The 18,924-nt window shown below is 37.1% G+C and overlaps 2 protein-coding genes across 2 annotated transcripts; both read left to right on the top strand.

Annotated features, from left to right (window-relative positions):
- The first annotated feature begins 3,908 nt into the window (after positions 1-3,908).
- Positions 3,909-13,303, top strand: LOC118263733 (organic cation transporter protein-like). Its single transcript, XM_050705578.1, has 8 exons — positions 3,909-4,165; positions 4,588-4,786; positions 5,381-5,430; positions 9,990-10,040; positions 10,398-10,549; positions 11,100-11,711; positions 12,061-12,242; positions 12,646-13,303. Exons 1-8 carry the CDS (start codon positions 4,005-4,007, stop codon positions 12,790-12,792), a joined length of 1,554 nt encoding a protein of 517 aa, XP_050561535.1. The 5' UTR covers positions 3,909-4,004; the 3' UTR covers positions 12,793-13,303.
- Positions 13,304-13,624: 321 nt separating this feature from the next.
- Positions 13,625-18,861, top strand: LOC118263734 (organic cation transporter protein-like). Its single transcript, XM_050705574.1, has 7 exons — positions 13,625-14,024; positions 14,391-14,577; positions 15,103-15,203; positions 15,312-15,463; positions 15,842-16,453; positions 16,753-16,934; positions 17,347-18,861. The coding sequence occupies exons 1-7, from the start codon at positions 13,825-13,827 to the stop codon at positions 17,527-17,529; spliced, it is 1,617 nt and encodes a 538-aa protein (XP_050561531.1). The 5' UTR covers positions 13,625-13,824; the 3' UTR covers positions 17,530-18,861.
- Positions 18,862-18,924: the final 63 nt, after the last annotated feature.

Here is an 18,924-nt window from a genome sequence, read left to right as displayed (position 1 = left end):
CGAAACAATATTTGCACATAGAATTTCACCACCTTATAACATAACATATGAAATATGACAGAATATGACTATGACACTGTGGAACGATAATCATAATATTTTATTACAAACCGATAATATAGGGTTACAATGAGAACTGAAAACTTGGAAGGTTGTGGTGTAAAAGTGAACGATCAAGTCACTATTTTCTGTGTTGTATAGTACGCGTGGGACTATGTTGTGTGTAGTCGTGTGTGATAGGTTTTCGGTAATGTTCTGTTGTGTTTTGTTTTTATATTTTAGAGTGTGCTATTACTAGTATTGTTTTACTAGTTTCTATTAACTACTTCGAAAGGGAAACTTTAGATTAGTAGAAAAGAGTGTCAGAAAGGATTAAAATATCATCTTAAATTATAACAATTGACTTATAGAATGAATTTATGATTGATAATTTTAAACCTTTGAAGCTATGACTAATCATTTTAATTCAAGAGCATGTATAAGTATTTCAGCAGTCGACTTAATTTTAACTCTTTAATTGAACCTTGCATCCTCTAAACCGATGTTTATAATGAATCTCTTTTAACATAAACTACGCATTTAACATTTTCTACAACAGCCTAACTAAACTGAATATAATCAATTGACCCCAAACTAGATCCTCGTTTGGCTTTGTACAAAAAAGTGCGTGCAAAATTTTTCTGATACGCGTGAAAGTGATCCGTGGTCACCGAGTTGCGGTAAGCTAGCAGCCAATCAAGCCGAATGTTTTCCGAGGCAGTATAGAGACCCGGGTGGGCCCTTATTTCCTGTACAGTTATCGTGGCCCCTACTACTGGTTGTACTTAAATGTGAGATTTATCTTCGGGTTTTGTAATCGTGTATGTGGAAGTGTTTGTTTGGTCTTGTTATTATAATAATATAGAGAAAGTGAAATAAGTTTTTAAGAGTGTTTGAGTTATGCTTGTGATGGTGTGCAAACTGTATGAGTTTTGGATTCGGTCTTAAAGTCAGAGATTAAGAGGTAATCTATTTCGAAATTCACGGCAGAATCTGTTGTCGTATATACTATGCGTATTTAGTAAAAAAAACCTATTTTTTTCTTTCTTGGTACTCTGAGCTTGTTTCGGCATTTCTTCTCAGAGTAGCCAGTTAGGATATCCCGAAATGTCGGCCTCATCTAGTTATTTTCAAGATTGACGTGTAAAAGTATTGCCTTGTAAAAAAAAATATCATTTATTATTTGAATATATACACAATTCGTAATAGCTATAGAACATCTCTTACATTAATAGGTTATCAACAAAACTTTTGGAAAATTATTTCACACAACCAAACAATAAATCAGTTGAAAAAAATATAGCTTTCCAGACCAATGGTAGCGGCTAGCAGCACGCGGCGCGCCATTCAGTAACCCACGTCATCACCGACATTGTGCCTTACAACGATCCCGTCTCATCTTTGCCGTTCCTATAAAGCGGTTTTGTATTGAGAATTGAATTGATCTGTTCTTTTATCAGTTCTATATGTTTTGCTCCGATGGCCTCGCAGGAAATTGCCAGGATTTTCTCAACCGCCGCGTAATGAGTTCGTCTTATTTTGAAGTAACGCATGAACATCGATTGCTTTTACTTCTGTTTATGTAGGTTATTGGTATTGAATGTGTTTTTGTTTATTTGGATTTCAAGTTATTATTTCTTTTAAAGATTTTTTTAATCATTATAACAGTAGACGTTTCTTGTTTTTGCACTATCATATTATGGAATTTCTTGCTCACTCTTCTCCATTCGAAGGTACACTGTAACGAGCACCTAGATTCACTGACGGACAGCTTGATAGAATATTATTTTATTTCTTTCTTTGTTGACATTTCAAAAGTACCTATATAGCATAATTAGAATAAATTATTTGACTTTTGACTTTGACATAGAAAAGACACAATATATTTTTGCTATTACAATTCCTAATAACTCTTTGCTCCACATCAAGAACTAAAATAGGATCTTCTATATACTGCCATATCAAACTGAAAGAAGTTGCAGTTGCATTTACCCAACAGGACAGTCGTTAGCACCGCAATAAATTCTCAGAGCTAACATCAATCTTACGTTTTGCAAAAAAGCAACCATCTTGGTCCATACCATACATTGCATGACAATGAACTTTAATCGCTAAAGCAATTAGAACAGGCACTGAGCCATCCAATTAGGCCCTCATTAGGACAAAGAGCAAAGCGATCCAATTTACCGATTCAAATCAGTATGGATTGTAGATGAAAGCAATTTAGGTAATCTTGCTTCCCATATATTTTATTTTAATATCCAATCTGTCGACTGATGGTCGCTAACTGGGTATTTGATCTTTAGTTGCCACCCTTAAGCGTTGAGCAATGTTTAAATTGGTGTTAAATAAAAAAAATATTATTTTACATCAAAATAAAGATGTTAGTTAGAAGAGTTTAAATTAACTTTAATAACACGCTTAAACAATAGTGTTTTAAGTTGCCCTTAAAAATATTGTAGGCGTTATATTAATATTATTAAGTTACAATTCGCCACTGCTAGCGAAAACGAAAATAAATATAGCTCTGTAATTTTATTAAATTAGTACCAATTGTTTATTTTAAGGTTCTCTTCTATTAAATATGATTAGCCGTGACAAACCATTGCTGGACTAAGGGCCTCTTCCACATAAATTAAAAAAAAAAATCTTTTTTGAGAGAGGAAAATCATCTAATGATTTCTGCCCCCTAGAGAGGGAGTGTCAGACTTACTGACTAAAAACCACCCTGTTCTTACTCCTGCTCTCGGTTGTCCACTGCTCTGGGTTGGGCATCAGCCCTACTGAGTCCCATCTGTGATGGTCCGATGGCTCTGACACTCAGGGTGCATAGCAAGCGATTGCATTATCGGACTGCAGGATAAACAGATTCAGGTTTATAAAAAAGCGATATTGCTCAGTCTCTGTCAAATGAGTAGTCTATCAACAAGAATAGAAACGGTGGCAATCAATACGTTCTACTCTGTCATTCATTAAGTACCTATCACAGGGCTAAAATCGTCCCAGAAATAAAAGTACTAGAAATATAAGGTCAAGTCAATTTGGATTCTAAGTTCTAACGAATAAGTCAGTAATTCTAATTCTCAAAATCTTAAGTTAAAACAGAGGTAATTATTCCAAAGCGAAGTTACTGAGTGCAGTGTAAACTGACCTCAGTATGACCTCTTTAGGTATTTGAGTTAGGCATCAACAACTTAGTACTCAAAGCTTCAACTTTTCTCATAAACTCATCATCACATAGACTTGGATTGCGTTGAATAATTTGAATTTGTAATTGCATAAAAAGCCTTTAGCGCCTAAACGGTTTTGTGTTTGAATATTGTGCGTATGGAATGAATATTGCTCAATGTTTTTGTGTGTGTGCCTTCAAGGCTTACTAATATTATCAATAGAAAAGTTTGTGAGTTTATCTGTATGTGTGTATGTTTGTTGAAATTAAATATGGAACAGGGGTAGTTTGGGGTATAAAAAAATAATACATAGGATACTTTTTATCCCACGGAAAACGCAAAGCCGCTGGCAGAAACTAGTAATAAAATAATTTGAAATAGTGAAAAGGAAAAATTTTTTTTTTTTTTTCTAGTAAGTATAAACAGGATTTTAAACCAGTCATTAATCATTGAAATAGATAAATTTTAACCGCTATAATATTCAAAATAATACATACCTAATAACCACCTGATTGTGTTATTTAGAACACATTCATTTAACAAAAAAAAACAAAGTAAACCTAACTGTATAAACTAGTTTTTATCAACAACGAACTAACCCCATTTTTACAATTACATAAAAAAAAACAAAATTTACAAATAGATAGACACCGCTTGAATATAGCTAATTTACATAAAGTATTCAGAATTCAAGACGGTTCCACATTTGTGTATTATCCTTTAAATACATACAAATTAGACTTATTTTCCAAATTAAGCATTTAAAATTTTCGAAATTAAAGCGTATATTTTACAATGGTGGTTGTACAAAGAGTTACTATTGAAGACATATTGGCTAAATTCAGTTTGTTAAGTCCTTATTACCTGAAATTGTTCTCCGTGATCATTTTTGCTGCGGCGACGAATGCGTATTATAGTGTCAATTATGTGTTTGCTGCTTCAAATACTAATTACAGGTGGGTATTTTAGATAGAGTACTGATTTTTGTATACAGCTACATCGCCAAGCCGCATTGAGCAGGCGTGCTGCTTGGCATTGGTCATTAATGGTAAACCCATCTTAGTCAGTAGTGTTATACATCAACACCTTATGATTTGTGAAAATGCGAGCAGAGCGGAGATGACAGAAGTACAAGGCTTGGTGTGATCCTCAGCTCAGCAAAATTATAAATTTAAAAATGCTTATCCGTGTACCCTCACATATACCTACTATACTTATAACTGCTGCTGTCATTTACTATAGGTACTTATGACTATGATATTTGTCAACCTTGATTTCTATGCAAAACCAAGAAAATTGATGATAGTCATCGTGGTAGAAGTGAGTTCTTGTAGCTGCTTTAAGAAGTACTAAACACCTTCCATATTTATCTCCACAGATGTAAATACCCACAATGTGAAGATGCAGGACTTCCTAGCACATTGGAGCCTACGCTACAAGAATACAGGTGTTACCAATTACCATTGACATCCAACAATGGCACCTGTTCTTTGAGAAACGTTGACATATCCAGTAAAGAAGATTTAGAAGACTGTGATGAATTTGTTTATGAAGATGCTAATTCTTTTGTGGGAGAAGTATGTATCAGTCCTGTGGTTATCTTTAATATTTCTGACAGTAATTAGGTACTGTTTCTTGGTGTAATAAATTTTATTGTTCTAAATATCTCAATTATCAACTGATTAAATGTTTACCAAATATTCATACTCTATTCATCGCACATTAACAGCACATTATAAGTGACCACTGCTAACCAAATAATATTCTTCTTATCCGGAGAAAATTTGAGCATTAATCAGCACGCTTGCTCAATGCGGTTTGACGATTTCAAACTTATAATTACCTAACTACAAATTATAAGCCCAGGTTTCCTCACAATATTTTACTTCGCCTAAATAATCTTAGAAAGTAGATTCATATAACTCGAAAAAAATCATATTTGTACTTGTCGTTGGTAGGTTTCGAACCATGCATGCATGAGATGCAGACGTCTTTAACCTCCGGGCTACCACAACATACTACATACATACTCTATTAACTTGAGACAAACATCAATATGGCTGAAGGTGTAAAGTACGTTTATTCGTGTAAAATAGATGCTTCGTAATGTTTTTAAGGCTCTGGCATTAAACTGCTCCAGAACAATTACTTACTCCGACACTCATTTTTAGAACAACTTGGCCTGCGCAGACTGGAAGCGCACGTTCCCAGGAATGGTACATGTAGTATATTAGACGGTATGTTAATAATCCGTGATAATTGTATGTGAGGGTGTTTCAATAAAAGTCAGTGTTTAACCAACTTGCGTACGTTTCATTACATGGTGGCAGCGGTGGTGCTTTTTAACAGTATTAAATCGGTTAAAAAGATCCTTACTAATAATAAACTATTATTCGAAGTATCGTGGTGTACAGGAATAATAAAAATGGAACACGCACGTCCTCCAGCGGAATTATCGCTCGACGGTGGTCCGGCCGCGCGGTCCGACGCGTGGCATAAATGGCGGAAACAGTTCGAGGTATTTCTTAAAGCATCTGGAGTGAGCAAAGAGCCTAAGGAAGTTCAGGCTAGTTTGTTGGTTAACCTCATCGGATCAGCTGGTTATGAGGCTTTTACAACTTTTACGTTCGAAGGAGGTGAAAGTGAAGATGACATTCATTGCGTATTGAAGAAGTTCGATAAATATTTCGGCACGAAACCCAATATCACAGTGCGACGGTTTAAATTCTTTTCACGCAATCAAGAAGAGGGTGAAAACATAGATCAATATGTAACCGCATTGAGGGTATTGAGTCAGCAGTGCGAGTTCAGCGAATTGCACGAGAGCCTGTTGCGTGATAGGATTGTGTGTGGTATTGTGAACAATACGGTGAGAGATCGACTTCTTCGCACGGATGAGTTGTCGTTATCCAAAGCGATACAAATCTGCCAGGCGGCAGAGATGTCCAAGGAGGAAAGCAAGTGCATCGACGGTGCATCTGAGGTGGTGCAAGTGGATGCTGTGCAAGGCGGCCGCGGCGCACGAGGCGGGTGGCGCGCTAGAGGATGGTACGGAGCCGGCGGAGCACGAGCGGCGGGCACGCCGGCTACCGCCTGTGAGAAGTGCGGCAGCGTGCGGTGTCTCGGTAGCGAGCGATGTCCGGCGCGTGACGCAAAGTGTTATGTTTGTGAGAAAAAAAGTCATTTTTCGCGAGTGTGTAAACATAAAAAATCGATTCGCAAAGTGTTAAATCTCAGTGTAGAAACCTTAAGTAGTGATAGTGATGAAGACAGTAAGAAACAAAGGTTTTATGTAAACATCTTAGATGATAAGAAAAAACAATGTAAGTCGCCATTGGAATGGACAGAAATTATAAAATGTAAAGGTAAAAACATTTTATTAAAAATAGATACTGGTTCAATGATTAATGTTATCTCTAAAGTGAACTATATAAACTTAGGATTATCTATTACAGACCTTAAACCGTTCACAAAACGTGTATATTCGTTTACCGGCAATCAATTACCAATTATAGGTATTGCTAAGGTGTCTTTTATGTTTAGAAAAACGAGTTATTTGTTATCATTTGTTGTTGTAGATTTGTTTTGTCACAGTGTGCTCGGTTTAGAGGGATGTATTGCGTTAGGATTAATAAGTCAAATAAATACAATCAATATTGATAATTATAATGAATTGTTTCAAGGGTTGGGAAAATTACCTGGCAAATATAGTATCGTTATAGATAAAAACGTACAGCCAGTTATATGTCCAACTAGGAAAATTCCATTGGGCCTTAAGGATAAATTAAAGGAGGAATTATGTAGAATGGAAGGTTTGGGTGTAGTTAGAAAGGTTACTCATCCAACCTCATGGGTAAATGCAATAGTTTTAGTTGCGAAGAAAGATGGCAGCATTCGTGTATGTTTAGATCCGCGACCATTAAACCGTGCGGTGCGACGCGCGCAGTACTCGCTCCCGACGGTGCCGGAGCTGGCCGCGCGCCTGCGTGGTGCTACTGTGTTTAGCGTGCTAGACGCGCGCTGTGGTTTCTGGATGGTTCAAATAGACGACGCGAGCGCGGATCTCTGCACGTTTGGTACACCATTCGGTCGATACCAATTTCTGCGTTTACCGTATGGTATAAACTGTGCGCCAGAGGTGTTTCATGCAAAGCTTAGGCAGCATTTAGAAAATTTAGAAGGAGTTGAATCTTTTATTGATGACATAATTGTATGGGGCTGTACTAAAGACGAGCACGACCAGAGATTGGAGTGTCTTCTGCGACGTGCTAAAGATGTCGGTATAAAATTTAATCGCGAAAAATGTAAGTTTGGTGTATTGGAAATTACTTATTTAGGTCACAAGTTTGACGCCAATGGTATGCGGGCAGACGACTCGAAAGTAAAAGCCATAATGGATATGCCCTATCCTACTGATAGGAAGGCTCTCGAGAGGTTTTTAGGCATGGTAAATTATTTAGCTAAATTTATACCTAATTACTCTGAGAGTGTAAATGTGTTAAGATCGTTATTAAAGAAGGAATCAGAGTGGTCCTGGGAATCTCAACATTCAGAAGCAGTGGATAGGCTAAAGGCAAAGCTAGGTAGTGCACCGGTGCTAGCACTGTACAGCGACAGCGCGCCGCTGGTGGTGTCAGTGGACGCGTCAAGCGTCGCGCTGGGCGCTGTGCTGCTGCAGAATGATCGTCCGGTGGAGTTTGCCTCGCTTACGCTCACCGACACTCAGACGAGGTATGCGCAGATAGAAAAAGAAATGTTGGCTATTGTGTTTGGTGTTGAACGATTCAGGCAGTATATTTATGGCAGATCTGACGTCACCATAAACACCGACCATAAGCCACTGGAAGCATTATTTAACAAATCCCTGGTTTCGGTGCCAGCTAGGCTACAAAGAATGATGTTGAGATTGCAAGGATACGACTTTAAAGTAGTATATACTCCGGGCAAATATATGTATATCGCAGACACATTGTCGAGGGCACCTTTGAAGGAAAAAATGAATGATCAAGTATCCACAGAAGTGGAGATACAAACTTGTTTCATGTTAGAAAATGTACCTTTTAGTCAACCACGATTGGAGGCCATTCAAAAAGAAACGGAGTTAGATAGTGACTGTCGATGGTTGATTAAATACATAACCAAGGGCTGGCCTAAACATAGGCGCGATGTAAATGTGCGAGTGAACGTTTTCTGGCCGTATCGCGAAGAAATGCATTACATAAACGGGATCATTTTTAAAGGCGATTTAGTGTTTATTCCTCGTACTTTACGGGAAGATATGTTGTCACGAGTCCACGAAGGACATTTAGGCATAGAAAGATGTAAAAGGCGCGCACGCGACGTAATGTTTTGGCCGGGAATGTGCGACGACGTGGAACGCATCGTGCGCTCATGTGCGGCTTGCGCACTGCACGCGCCCCGCCCGCGACGTCAACCGCTTCTGCAGCATAGTGTGCCTGCGTTGCCATGGCACAAGCTAGCATCGGACACGTTCGAGTATAAAAAAAAGAGTTACATTGTTTTAGTTGACTACTTTTCTAACTATGTTGAGGTAGGGCAGTTAACGAGTATAAGCTCGAGACAAGTAATTTCTTTCATGAAAGAGCAGTTCGCAAGGCATGGTATACCAGCAGAATTAGTCAGTGATAACGGTCCGGCCTATAGCTCACAAGAATTTAAAAAGTTTATGCGTGAGTGGGAGGTACATCACACAACGTCATCGCCACATTACCCACAATCAAACGGAAAAAGCGAGAGGACAGTGCAAACGGTTAAAAATATGTTAAAGAAGTGTGTAGACTCGGGACAAGATTTCAATTTAGCATTGTTAAATTTTAGAACTACACCGCGGCATGACTTAGACTCACCTGCTCAAATTTTAATGGGTAGAAGGTTAAAAACTAGATTACCGGTCAGTGCTAAATTGTTAACGGAAAGAGTAGATAACGAGAAAAATTATAAAAATATAATGTCAAAGAGAGAGGTAATCAAAACAAATTACAATAAAACGGCAAACACCCTTAAGCGACTATATCAAGGGGACAGGGCAACTTTAGTTTGTAATGGCGAGAGGAAACCGGTGACTGTAGTGGCGCCAGCACCGCAACCACGCTCGTACATTGTAGAAGACGAACGTGGTGGACGGTATCGGCGAACTCGAAGTCAGTTGATAGCGCGTACGACCGGGTCAGCAGAAATAATTAGAGAGACTACGAGACTACCATCTGACACTGGTAGCAAGTCACCAAGTATGACAGCAATGACAGGGTTTCGTAGGCGTAGACGAAAGTTATCCATAGGGTCGCAAAACGCCGTGAGCACGGCGCGGGCGCAGGCAAGCCCAGCCAGCAGCGAGTCCGCTTTGCTCGATGTTAGCGGTGACTATGAGAGTCCAGTCAGCACTCGGGACCAGTCTTGTACGCCGTCACCTCACGAAATACCTATTGAACGGTCTAAAGAAAGAACTGCACGAATGCTGACTCATCTGTTTGACGACAATGAATAGATATAAGTTATAGATGTAAGAAAGGTATAATTAGTTTATAATTTGTTCATTAGAATAACTAGTTTATAAGATTAGATAAGAACAATTGTATTATTGTGTAAGTTAGTAATAAGTATAGCTATAAGTAGTTGTAAGTAATCTTTGGGCATTGCTTTCCGAAAGGGGAAAGATGTAGTATATTAGACGGTATGTTAATAATCCGTGATAATTGTATGTGAGGGTGTTTCAATAAAAGTCAGTGTTTAACCAACTTGCGTACGTTTCATTACAGTACACAGTTTCGGATACATGATTGGACTGCTCATGATGGGACCTCTCGCTGACAAGTAAGAACCTAGTTAGTTCATAACTTTTTCTGTCTGTTTTTAGTATTGAAATAATCGCTTTTTACAACATCTGTATGAAAATACATACGATACATACACCAACATATTTTTTTTTACAAGTTTTGTATGTCTATCTGTCAGAGTCTGTCGATCGCTTTGTTCTGCCTAATCTCCGAAATGGCTATACCAATTTTGAAGGGTCTTCTACCGGCAGCTAGCTGATGTACTGTACTTTTATTAGTTACAAAGTCCCTAATCCACGAAGGCATCAGCTAGTATTCATAATGTTCCCTCTAGAAATAAGTAAGTATCAAAATCTATGGTATAAATCGATATTATGATACTAATATTTTCCAGGATCGGCAGAAAGAAACTGATAATTTTGACGGGCACAATAGCAGCGTTGATGGGCCTTGGCAAGAGTATAGCACAAGCTTATTGGGTGTACTTAATTTTAGAGCTGGTCGAGGCTTTGTTTGGAGACACTTATTCATGCACTTTTATGTTAGGTAAGTAACCACACCAACTTAAGAGCAATTTGACGGCACAAAATGCCAACAGCTTTCTGATTCTATGAATAACCTAAATGCACCTATCTATAATAAATTTCATTTACTTATTTTTAACCGACTTCCCAAAAAGCAGGTACAATGAATTATAGTTTTTTTTAGTTTTTAGTTTAATGGTTTTGTTTTGGTTTTTCACAAGAAAAATAATATAAGATTTTTGAACAAAAAAATCATAATTACAACGCATTCACTAGACTGTAAACAGAATGACATAACATAAAAATCTTATACTTCATAATAAATCTTGAAGAAAAACATTTATTTAAATCATTGCTCCTCAAGAATACTCTTAATCCTCTTGTTTATTTACACGTACATATATAAATATAGGTACACAAGTATCAAGAATTTTAACTTAACATGAATACTTGTGTTGATTCATAAATATTTAAGAACACTTCAGAACGCGAGCTCAAGATTTATGATTTCACTTCAAAGTAAATGACAACGTCTGAAACTACTAAAAGCAAACATTTCTACATCTTTGCAGGTGTAGAAATGGTAACAAAGGCGAATCGAGTTTCATTCATCACGCTAATGACAGCAAGCACGTCGATAGCAGGGATATTGATGGCTCTCATAGCCTGGGCAGTTCCTTACTGGAGATATTTCCTCAGAGTAATTTATGCACCGTCCTTGCTATTTTTATTATTCGCTTTTCTGCTAGATGAGAGTCTCAGATGGTTATTAATCAAAGGGCGGAAGGCAGAAGCTAAGGATGTGATAGTCAAAGCAGCTAACGCATCGAATATTGATCTGAGTGAATTTGATTTAGATAGTATCGAGTGTGAGAAGGAGGTTGAAGCGACGAATTGGATAGATCTTCTTAAAATGACGTTTGGTTCGAAGAAGTTGGTGTTTCGGTTTGCAGCGTGTGTCTGCATGTGGGTCACTGGCCTGTTCAACAAGTACACTTTACTAATAAACTCAGTAGAACTAGAAGGGAATAAGTACATCAACTACGCTCTGACGTCGTTCTCTGAACTTCCAGCCAGTTTTGCTATAGTATTCCTGCTGAACAGATACAAGAGAAGAATACCTTTGATGTTTACTTTTCTGTTGACTGGTGTTTTTTGTATTGCGCAGTCTTTTGTGCCGAAAGGTAATTCTTGTTTTAATGGTAAACAACTATTTTATTTTTAGTGCACATATTTCATTTTGCCTACTCAAGACCAATTTTATTATTGTTGGTTTGCTAATAGAAGCCTATTGCACTCGAAAATATAAAAAAACAAAATCACTTCTCTTACTTTTAATTTGCAACAAAGTTAATATTATGTGAAGTAATTCCAAAAAAATTAGACCCCAGTGCCAATAAACCAACCAATCAGAGCGGCGAACGCACTCTCGTTTCGATTATATTAAACGTAAAGCAAACTCGTACTTAGACTCCAGAACAGTTTAGTTTTATAACTAAACACATAACTAACTAAACTGCTCTTCTCTTCCAGGTAACATAATACTATCAATATCTCTATTCCTGGTGGGACGGTTTATGGCGACTATATCTCTTGCTATCGTCTACCTATACACGTCAGAATTATTCCCCACACACACGAGGAACACGATGCATGCGTTGTGCTCATCATTAGGAAGAACTGCTACCCTCGTGTCTTCACAAACTCCTTTAATGGTAAGTATAACGGTTTGATCTCTAATCACATTAATGTGTAAAGTTTGTTTGCTTGAATATTTGGATGTTTGTCCGTCAATCACGCTGTTACTTCTGAACGGTTTTTGATGAAATTGCATGGTATGCAAACAATATAATAGAAGATTGATTTTTATTAACCGACTTCATAAAAGTAGATTCTCAGTATGAATGTATATATGTATGTATGTTTGAGCGCAATTATCTCGCGTTTGGCTGAACCGATTTGGATGCGGTTTTCAGCATAGTATTTTTCCGATTTAGGAGAATGTTTAAGGGTTTTTTTTTTTAATAAAAGTTATTCTCTTTATGTTACTTGACTTTAATGAAACCCAAACTAAACAAAAATAAGCAAATGCCAGTACTTTATAATACCACATTACAGATGCGACATTTATACGGTCTCCCTTCGATCCTGGTCGGAGGCCTCTCCCTGATGACTGGAATCATCGTCATCACACTACCTGACACAGCTGATGATGTTCTACCTGATACTGTCCGTCAAGCAGAAGCCGCTGGTGCAGCAGAATAAATGAATGATGATCTTTTAAGCTATTTCAATGACGTCGTAATAATAAATGTAAGCCAAAACTGTAAACCGAAGATGCAAACAACGCAACAGGTTACCGGGACTCCATCTCAAAGCAGGAGTAGGAACAGGGTGGTTTTTAGTCAATAAGAGTCTGACACTTCCTCTCGTGTCGCCCAAGGCGGGAGAAGACATTAGATGATTTTCGCCTTTCAAAAAACAAAAGCTAAACTGTAATATACGAGTACCTTATGTGTGTTTAACCTAATTTTAATTTAATAACTTCAAACAAAACAATTTGAATATTTTGGTGTAATTTATGCAACAAAAAAATGAGACCAAAAAGCAACAGCATGAAAATGTGATATTTGTAAAATTCAAATGCTTTAAATGTCACTAAAATAAATAATAGAAAATGTTAACACACACACTCAACCCAAAAGGCTGCTAAATCTATGAATTTGAAAGTCTACGCCTACATAATAAAAACTGGTATAGTTATTCCAAGCTTATTACAAGATATTTTACCGCAAAACAAGTTTGTTATCATCCATAGTAATTCTTCTTTATTTAATTCTCATTTACAAATTAGGCTGATACATAATATTATGAGCTCCACTATCACATAGGTATATTTTTGTAACATTTTTGCGTTTGAAAATTGCGTAAATTTAGCTATAGTTAAAGTGGATTTTTGCATTGTGGATTTTTAAAGCTTTATTCAGAGGTATGTATTTCTTTTCAAAAATATTTTTCTGTTCTTTATCATAATTATGATTTAATTGGAAGAATACTTGAATTTTAAAATGTACTATTTCTGCATCATTGATCACAAACGCTACGGTTGCTATTTCCAACCGGCCTATAAGAAAGTCATTGGGGGAGGCTATTGCAGTAGTGGACGTCTTGTGGTTGATACGATGATGATGATAATGACCTCAAACGATAATGAATAAATGGTACCCCAACCTTTCGCCAATTTTTGAGATAGAATAGGCCCAACCCGTTCAAAACCCCATTCAAACAGTTACAGACATGCAAGAAAACAGACAGACATTTTTGGAGAGAACCAAACCAACTCAAGATGAAGAAATGGCCTTAGAAAACATATTGGCAAAATTCCGTCCTCTAGGACCGTACTATGTGCGATTCATGCCATTTCTGATGTTCGCTTGTTTCACCAACGGATTCTACTGCATGAACTACGTATTTGCTGTGGGTATGGTTGATTATAGGTAAGCTTAGTCTTCAAATTCGACTACAATTAATAATATTTTTATAATATCTATCATGAAACATAGTAAATTACTGAAAATCACGGTTTATTCACGTTAATTAATGGGGAAAAGCTCTACTAGTTTTGAGTCACAGAGGCACTCTTCATCATGAATAGCGTGCGCAGACGCGGCGACGTCGCGCAGCCTACTGGCTATAATAAATTAAACCATAAGAGAATAGGTGCATCCAGAGAATTTCAATGGCAACTGCAAAACTCCTATTAGCTCATACTGTCTTAATATTTCTGGTATTACAAAAGTCATAAAGTATGTTATATGATAGTCATTACCTTTGTTTGATAACTGACTACACCCCACTTACAGCTGCAAATACCCAGAATGTATGAACACCACATCAATGTCAGCAACAGCCCTGAACCTGACACAGGACACGTGTCACAAGTACCAGCTCAGAGATGACAACGGCATATGTTCAGTAAACTGTAGCTTGTCTATTGTGGAGGATTGTGAGGAGTGGGAGTATGATGACCCTACCAGTTTTGTGGCTGAAGTAAGTACCTATACATACCACTTATTTTAAAAAGCAATAATGTAATTTACTGCAACTAAAATAAGACAGAATTAGAATTGCACCTGTTCTTCAATGCCAAAGCAAAATTACCATTAGAAAATCTGACCCTCATAAAACATTCAATATTAATATCACACTCAGACCTCCCTGATAGGTTGACAGATTTTTCTGCTTTCACTCTTTGTATGTATAGTAGCATCAAAATATGAAATGAGCCAATGATCAATAAAGGTAAGCTTCCACAAACCCGCATCGCACGCATCGTACGCATTCCTTTTGACGTCATCGATACGCTTCTCATGTAGGCATTGCCGATGATTCAATCCATACGTTGCGGATTAGTGGACGCAGTTGTATGAGTTTTTATACAAGACAAAGTAAAATCCGTTGCGTGGGATGCGTACGATGCGGGCCTGTGTACGCTTACCTTAACAGGTTACGATTTTACGCTGCATGAATTGGGCCGATTTTGTATGGATTTAAAATTAGCATTTTTATCATCAGTTTCAGCTTGGCTGTCAGGATTGGAAACGAGCCCTAGTTGGAACAGTGCACAGCTTTGGATATATGCTTGGATTACTCTTTTTAGGACCAATCTCTGACAAGTAAGTTTCTTGTAAAACTATAGCAGTAACATCATTTTTGTTTTTCAAGAAAATATTATGTTCAAACATCGTTTAATTTCCATTACAATTAAATAAATATTTTTTCAGGATAGGAAGAAAGAAAATGATAGTCTTTACTGGAGTTATGGGTGGTGTTATGGGTCTCGCCAGGAGTGTCACTGTGTCCTACTGGACTTACGTAGCATTTGAGCTCGTTGAAGCATTCTCTGGAGATACGTACTCCCCGAATTATATGTTGGGTAAAAATATTTCTTTCGTCTAGGCTCTTTTTTTAACAACGTCACGCCTTTCATCCCCGAAGGAGTAGGCAGAGGTGCACATTACGGCACATAATGCCGCTATACAATGTACACCCACTGTTCAACAACTATTTTACAAGTCCCATGTAATAGGGGTGAGCCTATTGCCATATACCGGACACAATTCCAGACTTCGTGCACCTAGTGAGAATTTTTTGAAAAACCCAAAAAAAACCTAGTAATACTTTGCCCGACACGGACCCGAGACCCCTTGCCCGGCAGTCGCAATTGCGACCACTCGACCAACGAGGCAGTCTAGGCTCTTCTAGTTTTATTATTGAGCTTGAGATTAAGGTATGTCGTTCTTTATTTTCCCAGGTGTAGAAATGGTAACCAAAGAAAACCGAGCCTTGTTTGCTCCTTTAATGATAGCATCCATGTCTATCTCAGGAATTATCATGGCATTTGTCGCCTGGTTGGTACCATACTGGAGGCACTTCTTAAGAGTCATCTACACCCCAGCTCTGATTTTCATTCTCTACGCTTTCTTCCTAGATGAAAGCGTTAGATGGCTTCTAATAAAAGGTAGGAAGAAAGAAGCAAAGAGTATTTTGAGGAAAGCTGCCAAGATCAGCCGAGTTCGGATAGAAGAGACTACACTAGACAAAATTGAATGTGAAAAAGGAGATGGCAGTGTGAATTTGATTAGTCTTTTAAAAATGACGTTTTCATCAAAGACTTTATTTCTAAGGTTTCTGGCCTGTGCTTGTGCATGGATTACAGCCACTTTTAACAAATACGGTTTAATGATAAACGCCGTATCTCTAGAAGGAAATAAGTACGTGAATTATGCTCTGACGTCATTCGCAGACCTACCAGCGAGTCTGTTACTTATTGTCATTCTAATAAGGTTCAAAAGGAAAAAGCCTTTGATATTTTCTTTTCTAATGACTGGGTTCTTTTGTGTCGCCCAGTCTTTCGTGCCGAGAGGTGAGTTAAAAATTTGTCACTGTCAAATCAGATCTATATTAAATAATAGAGCTAAAAACATATAATTATTATTATTAGATAGCACATAATATTAAATTATTACGTGTTCTATTAACACCTATTAACCTAGTAACAGATCTTACGCTATCTAACAACAATCTGTTATAGGTAATTACAACCAACTTAAACAATACTATTATTATAACTAGCTATTATAGTAACTGACGCACATTGACATTTATTATTTTTTCCATTAATATGTGGTATATTATCTTCTCTAACTTCTTATTTCTTTTCAGGCTACCCAATAATTTCAACTTCATTATTTTTCGTGGGCAAGTTCACTGCGGCTTTATCAACAGGGACAGTGTACTTGTATACTACTGAGTTGTTCCCGACTTATACTAGAAACACGATGCATGCTTTGTGCTCTTCCATTGGAAGATTTGGTGCTATTCTTGCACCTCAAACAACTTTGTTGGTAAGTAGGTACTTTAAAGTAAAAACTCAATACTTAAACAGTTTTAAAAACTTTATTCGAAATAAACCATAAAAAAACAAGCATCCAGTTTATATGAATCGCTGTTATAACTTTTCGCGCGGGAAAATGTACTCATCTGTCACATTTGACAGCTGACAGTGTCAACATGACAGCTAGTGACGTTCATTTAGTTGATTTTCGTCGTCTAACGGTACTTAGAATACTCCTTTGTTGGCAAAACGATCATGAGGGGTCGAAACCTCAACTTATTATTATTTCTCACATTGTCTTTATCTACGCTTCCAGGATCGATTAACTTAATATTACGAAAATCAAACTGATAATCTCAATCAATAACCAATTCAACACAATCTTCGAGACATACTTCTACTCATTGATTTGCTTGTTCCAGATCCGTTATTGGAAAGGGTTCCCATCACTTATCATCGGAGGCTTGTCACTGACTACCGCCCTGATAGTGATGATGATGCCTGATACTGCGGAAGACGTGTTACCTGATACCGTGCAGCAGGCTGAGGCACTTGGTGCTAGACATATGAAGGAAGATAGGAATGTTTCTGAATCGTTGTTATAAGTTGATCTACAGTTTTTATAATAACTATTATGAGATATACTAAATTAAAAAAAAAAACAGTAAACCGTTGAATTTAGTTAAATATGAGAAAAGATTAACGCGGTGACGTCATGCAGTTCTTCATCATGTCCCTCTGTGACTCGAAATTAGTTGAGCTTTTCTCAATGTAATAAACCGTTGTTTTAGCTTATCTACAGTATATAACTGTTAATGAAAATGAATGTTCTTCTCGACTTGTACATAAAAACTAATACTCTTCTGCTCTCACCTCTTACTGACTAGAAAATCATCCCGTTCCTACTCCTGCTCTTCGACCCGGAGCCCCAGTAACCCGCTAGGTAGTCTGCAGCTCTATATTTATATGAACGTTAGTGAATTCTTAATGAACTCAAGAACATGTTTAACTTTACATTTATGAATCATCAAAGATTATTTTTACATTTCTTCATTCCATTTCCATTCAAATGTTCAATCATATAAAAATATTTTCTAACTTTTCCTCATTAGTCACCATATGGCTGAATATAGCTAAGACAGAATGGCTTAAATAAGAGGATACTGTCGCTTAAGACCTTAAGATTAGAGAAATATGACTTAGTACAACTGTGAATTGAATTGTTATACAAAAATATTTACATATCTAGACGATTATTGCATCTACAATAATTGACATGTTGTCAGTGCCATTAGTACAAGTATGTTTTACGTTTAACGAGAGTGTGTTCGGCGACCCGATTGGTTGGTCCATACGCACTGGCCAATCAGAACACGGTTTTCATTTAAGCAGATTTTCGTTCAACATAAAGCAAACGCGTAATACGGGCACAGTAATAGTTATAAAAACAACAATGTTCAAAACATTAATCTTCTTGTTTGGTATTGTACTAAATATTTCCTAAAAAAAGAACTCCGAAACAAGTATTTGTTTTTAAACTTCATTTTAATTTTAATTTCCCTCTTTCTTCTTTTTTTTATCGAATAGGGGCAAACGATTAGACGCAGACTCTTCACCTGATGGTAAGCGAACAGTGCTGCCCATGGACACCAGCAACACCAGAGGAAAAAAGGGAGCGTTGCCTGCTTTTAAAAAAAAATACGCGTTTTTTTTTAAGGTCAAAATAGAATAGCATTTAATTCTTTTACAAATTGTAAAATAGACACTACACATCTCTTCTTACTAAAATCCCCTCCTAATCTAACTCTTAAAAGGCCTCTCCTAATCTGCGTAAAAAAAATAATAAGCTCTAAATGCTGTCAAGCGATAAAACAATACAGTTTCAACTATGACAAATGGCAACAACCTTATGTATAAGATTAAAAACACGCATACATACATACAGAATTATGTTTAAACAAGTGAAGAAAACACATGTAGGCAATTTAACATGGTTATAC

Source organism: Spodoptera frugiperda, chromosome 27 (assembly GCF_023101765.2).
Source record: "Spodoptera frugiperda isolate SF20-4 chromosome 27, AGI-APGP_CSIRO_Sfru_2.0, whole genome shotgun sequence".
In the NCBI taxonomy this organism is placed as follows: Eukaryota; Metazoa; Arthropoda; class Insecta; order Lepidoptera; family Noctuidae; genus Spodoptera; species Spodoptera frugiperda.
Note: the sequence above shows the minus strand (reverse complement) of the source record. Positions and strands in the feature narration are given on the sequence as shown.

Coding starts and splice junctions, on each gene's coding strand:
- LOC118263733 (XM_050705578.1), top strand. CDS start 4,005: ATGGTGGTTGTACAAAGAGTTACTATTGAAGACATATTGGCTAAATTC. Junction 5,431..9,989: donor ACGTTCCCAGGAATGGTACA/TGTAGTATATTA, acceptor CATTACAGTACA/CAGTTTCGGATACATGATTG. Junction 11,712..12,060: donor GCAGTCTTTTGTGCCGAAAG/GTAATTCTTGTT, acceptor CTTCTCTTCCAG/GTAACATAATACTATCAATA.
- LOC118263734 (XM_050705574.1), top strand. CDS start 13,825: ATGCAAGAAAACAGACAGACATTTTTGGAGAGAACCAAACCAACTCAA. Junction 14,025..14,390: donor GTGGGTATGGTTGATTATAG/GTAAGCTTAGTC, acceptor CCCCACTTACAG/CTGCAAATACCCAGAATGTA. Junction 15,464..15,841: donor CTCCCCGAATTATATGTTGG/GTAAAAATATTT, acceptor TTATTTTCCCAG/GTGTAGAAATGGTAACCAAA.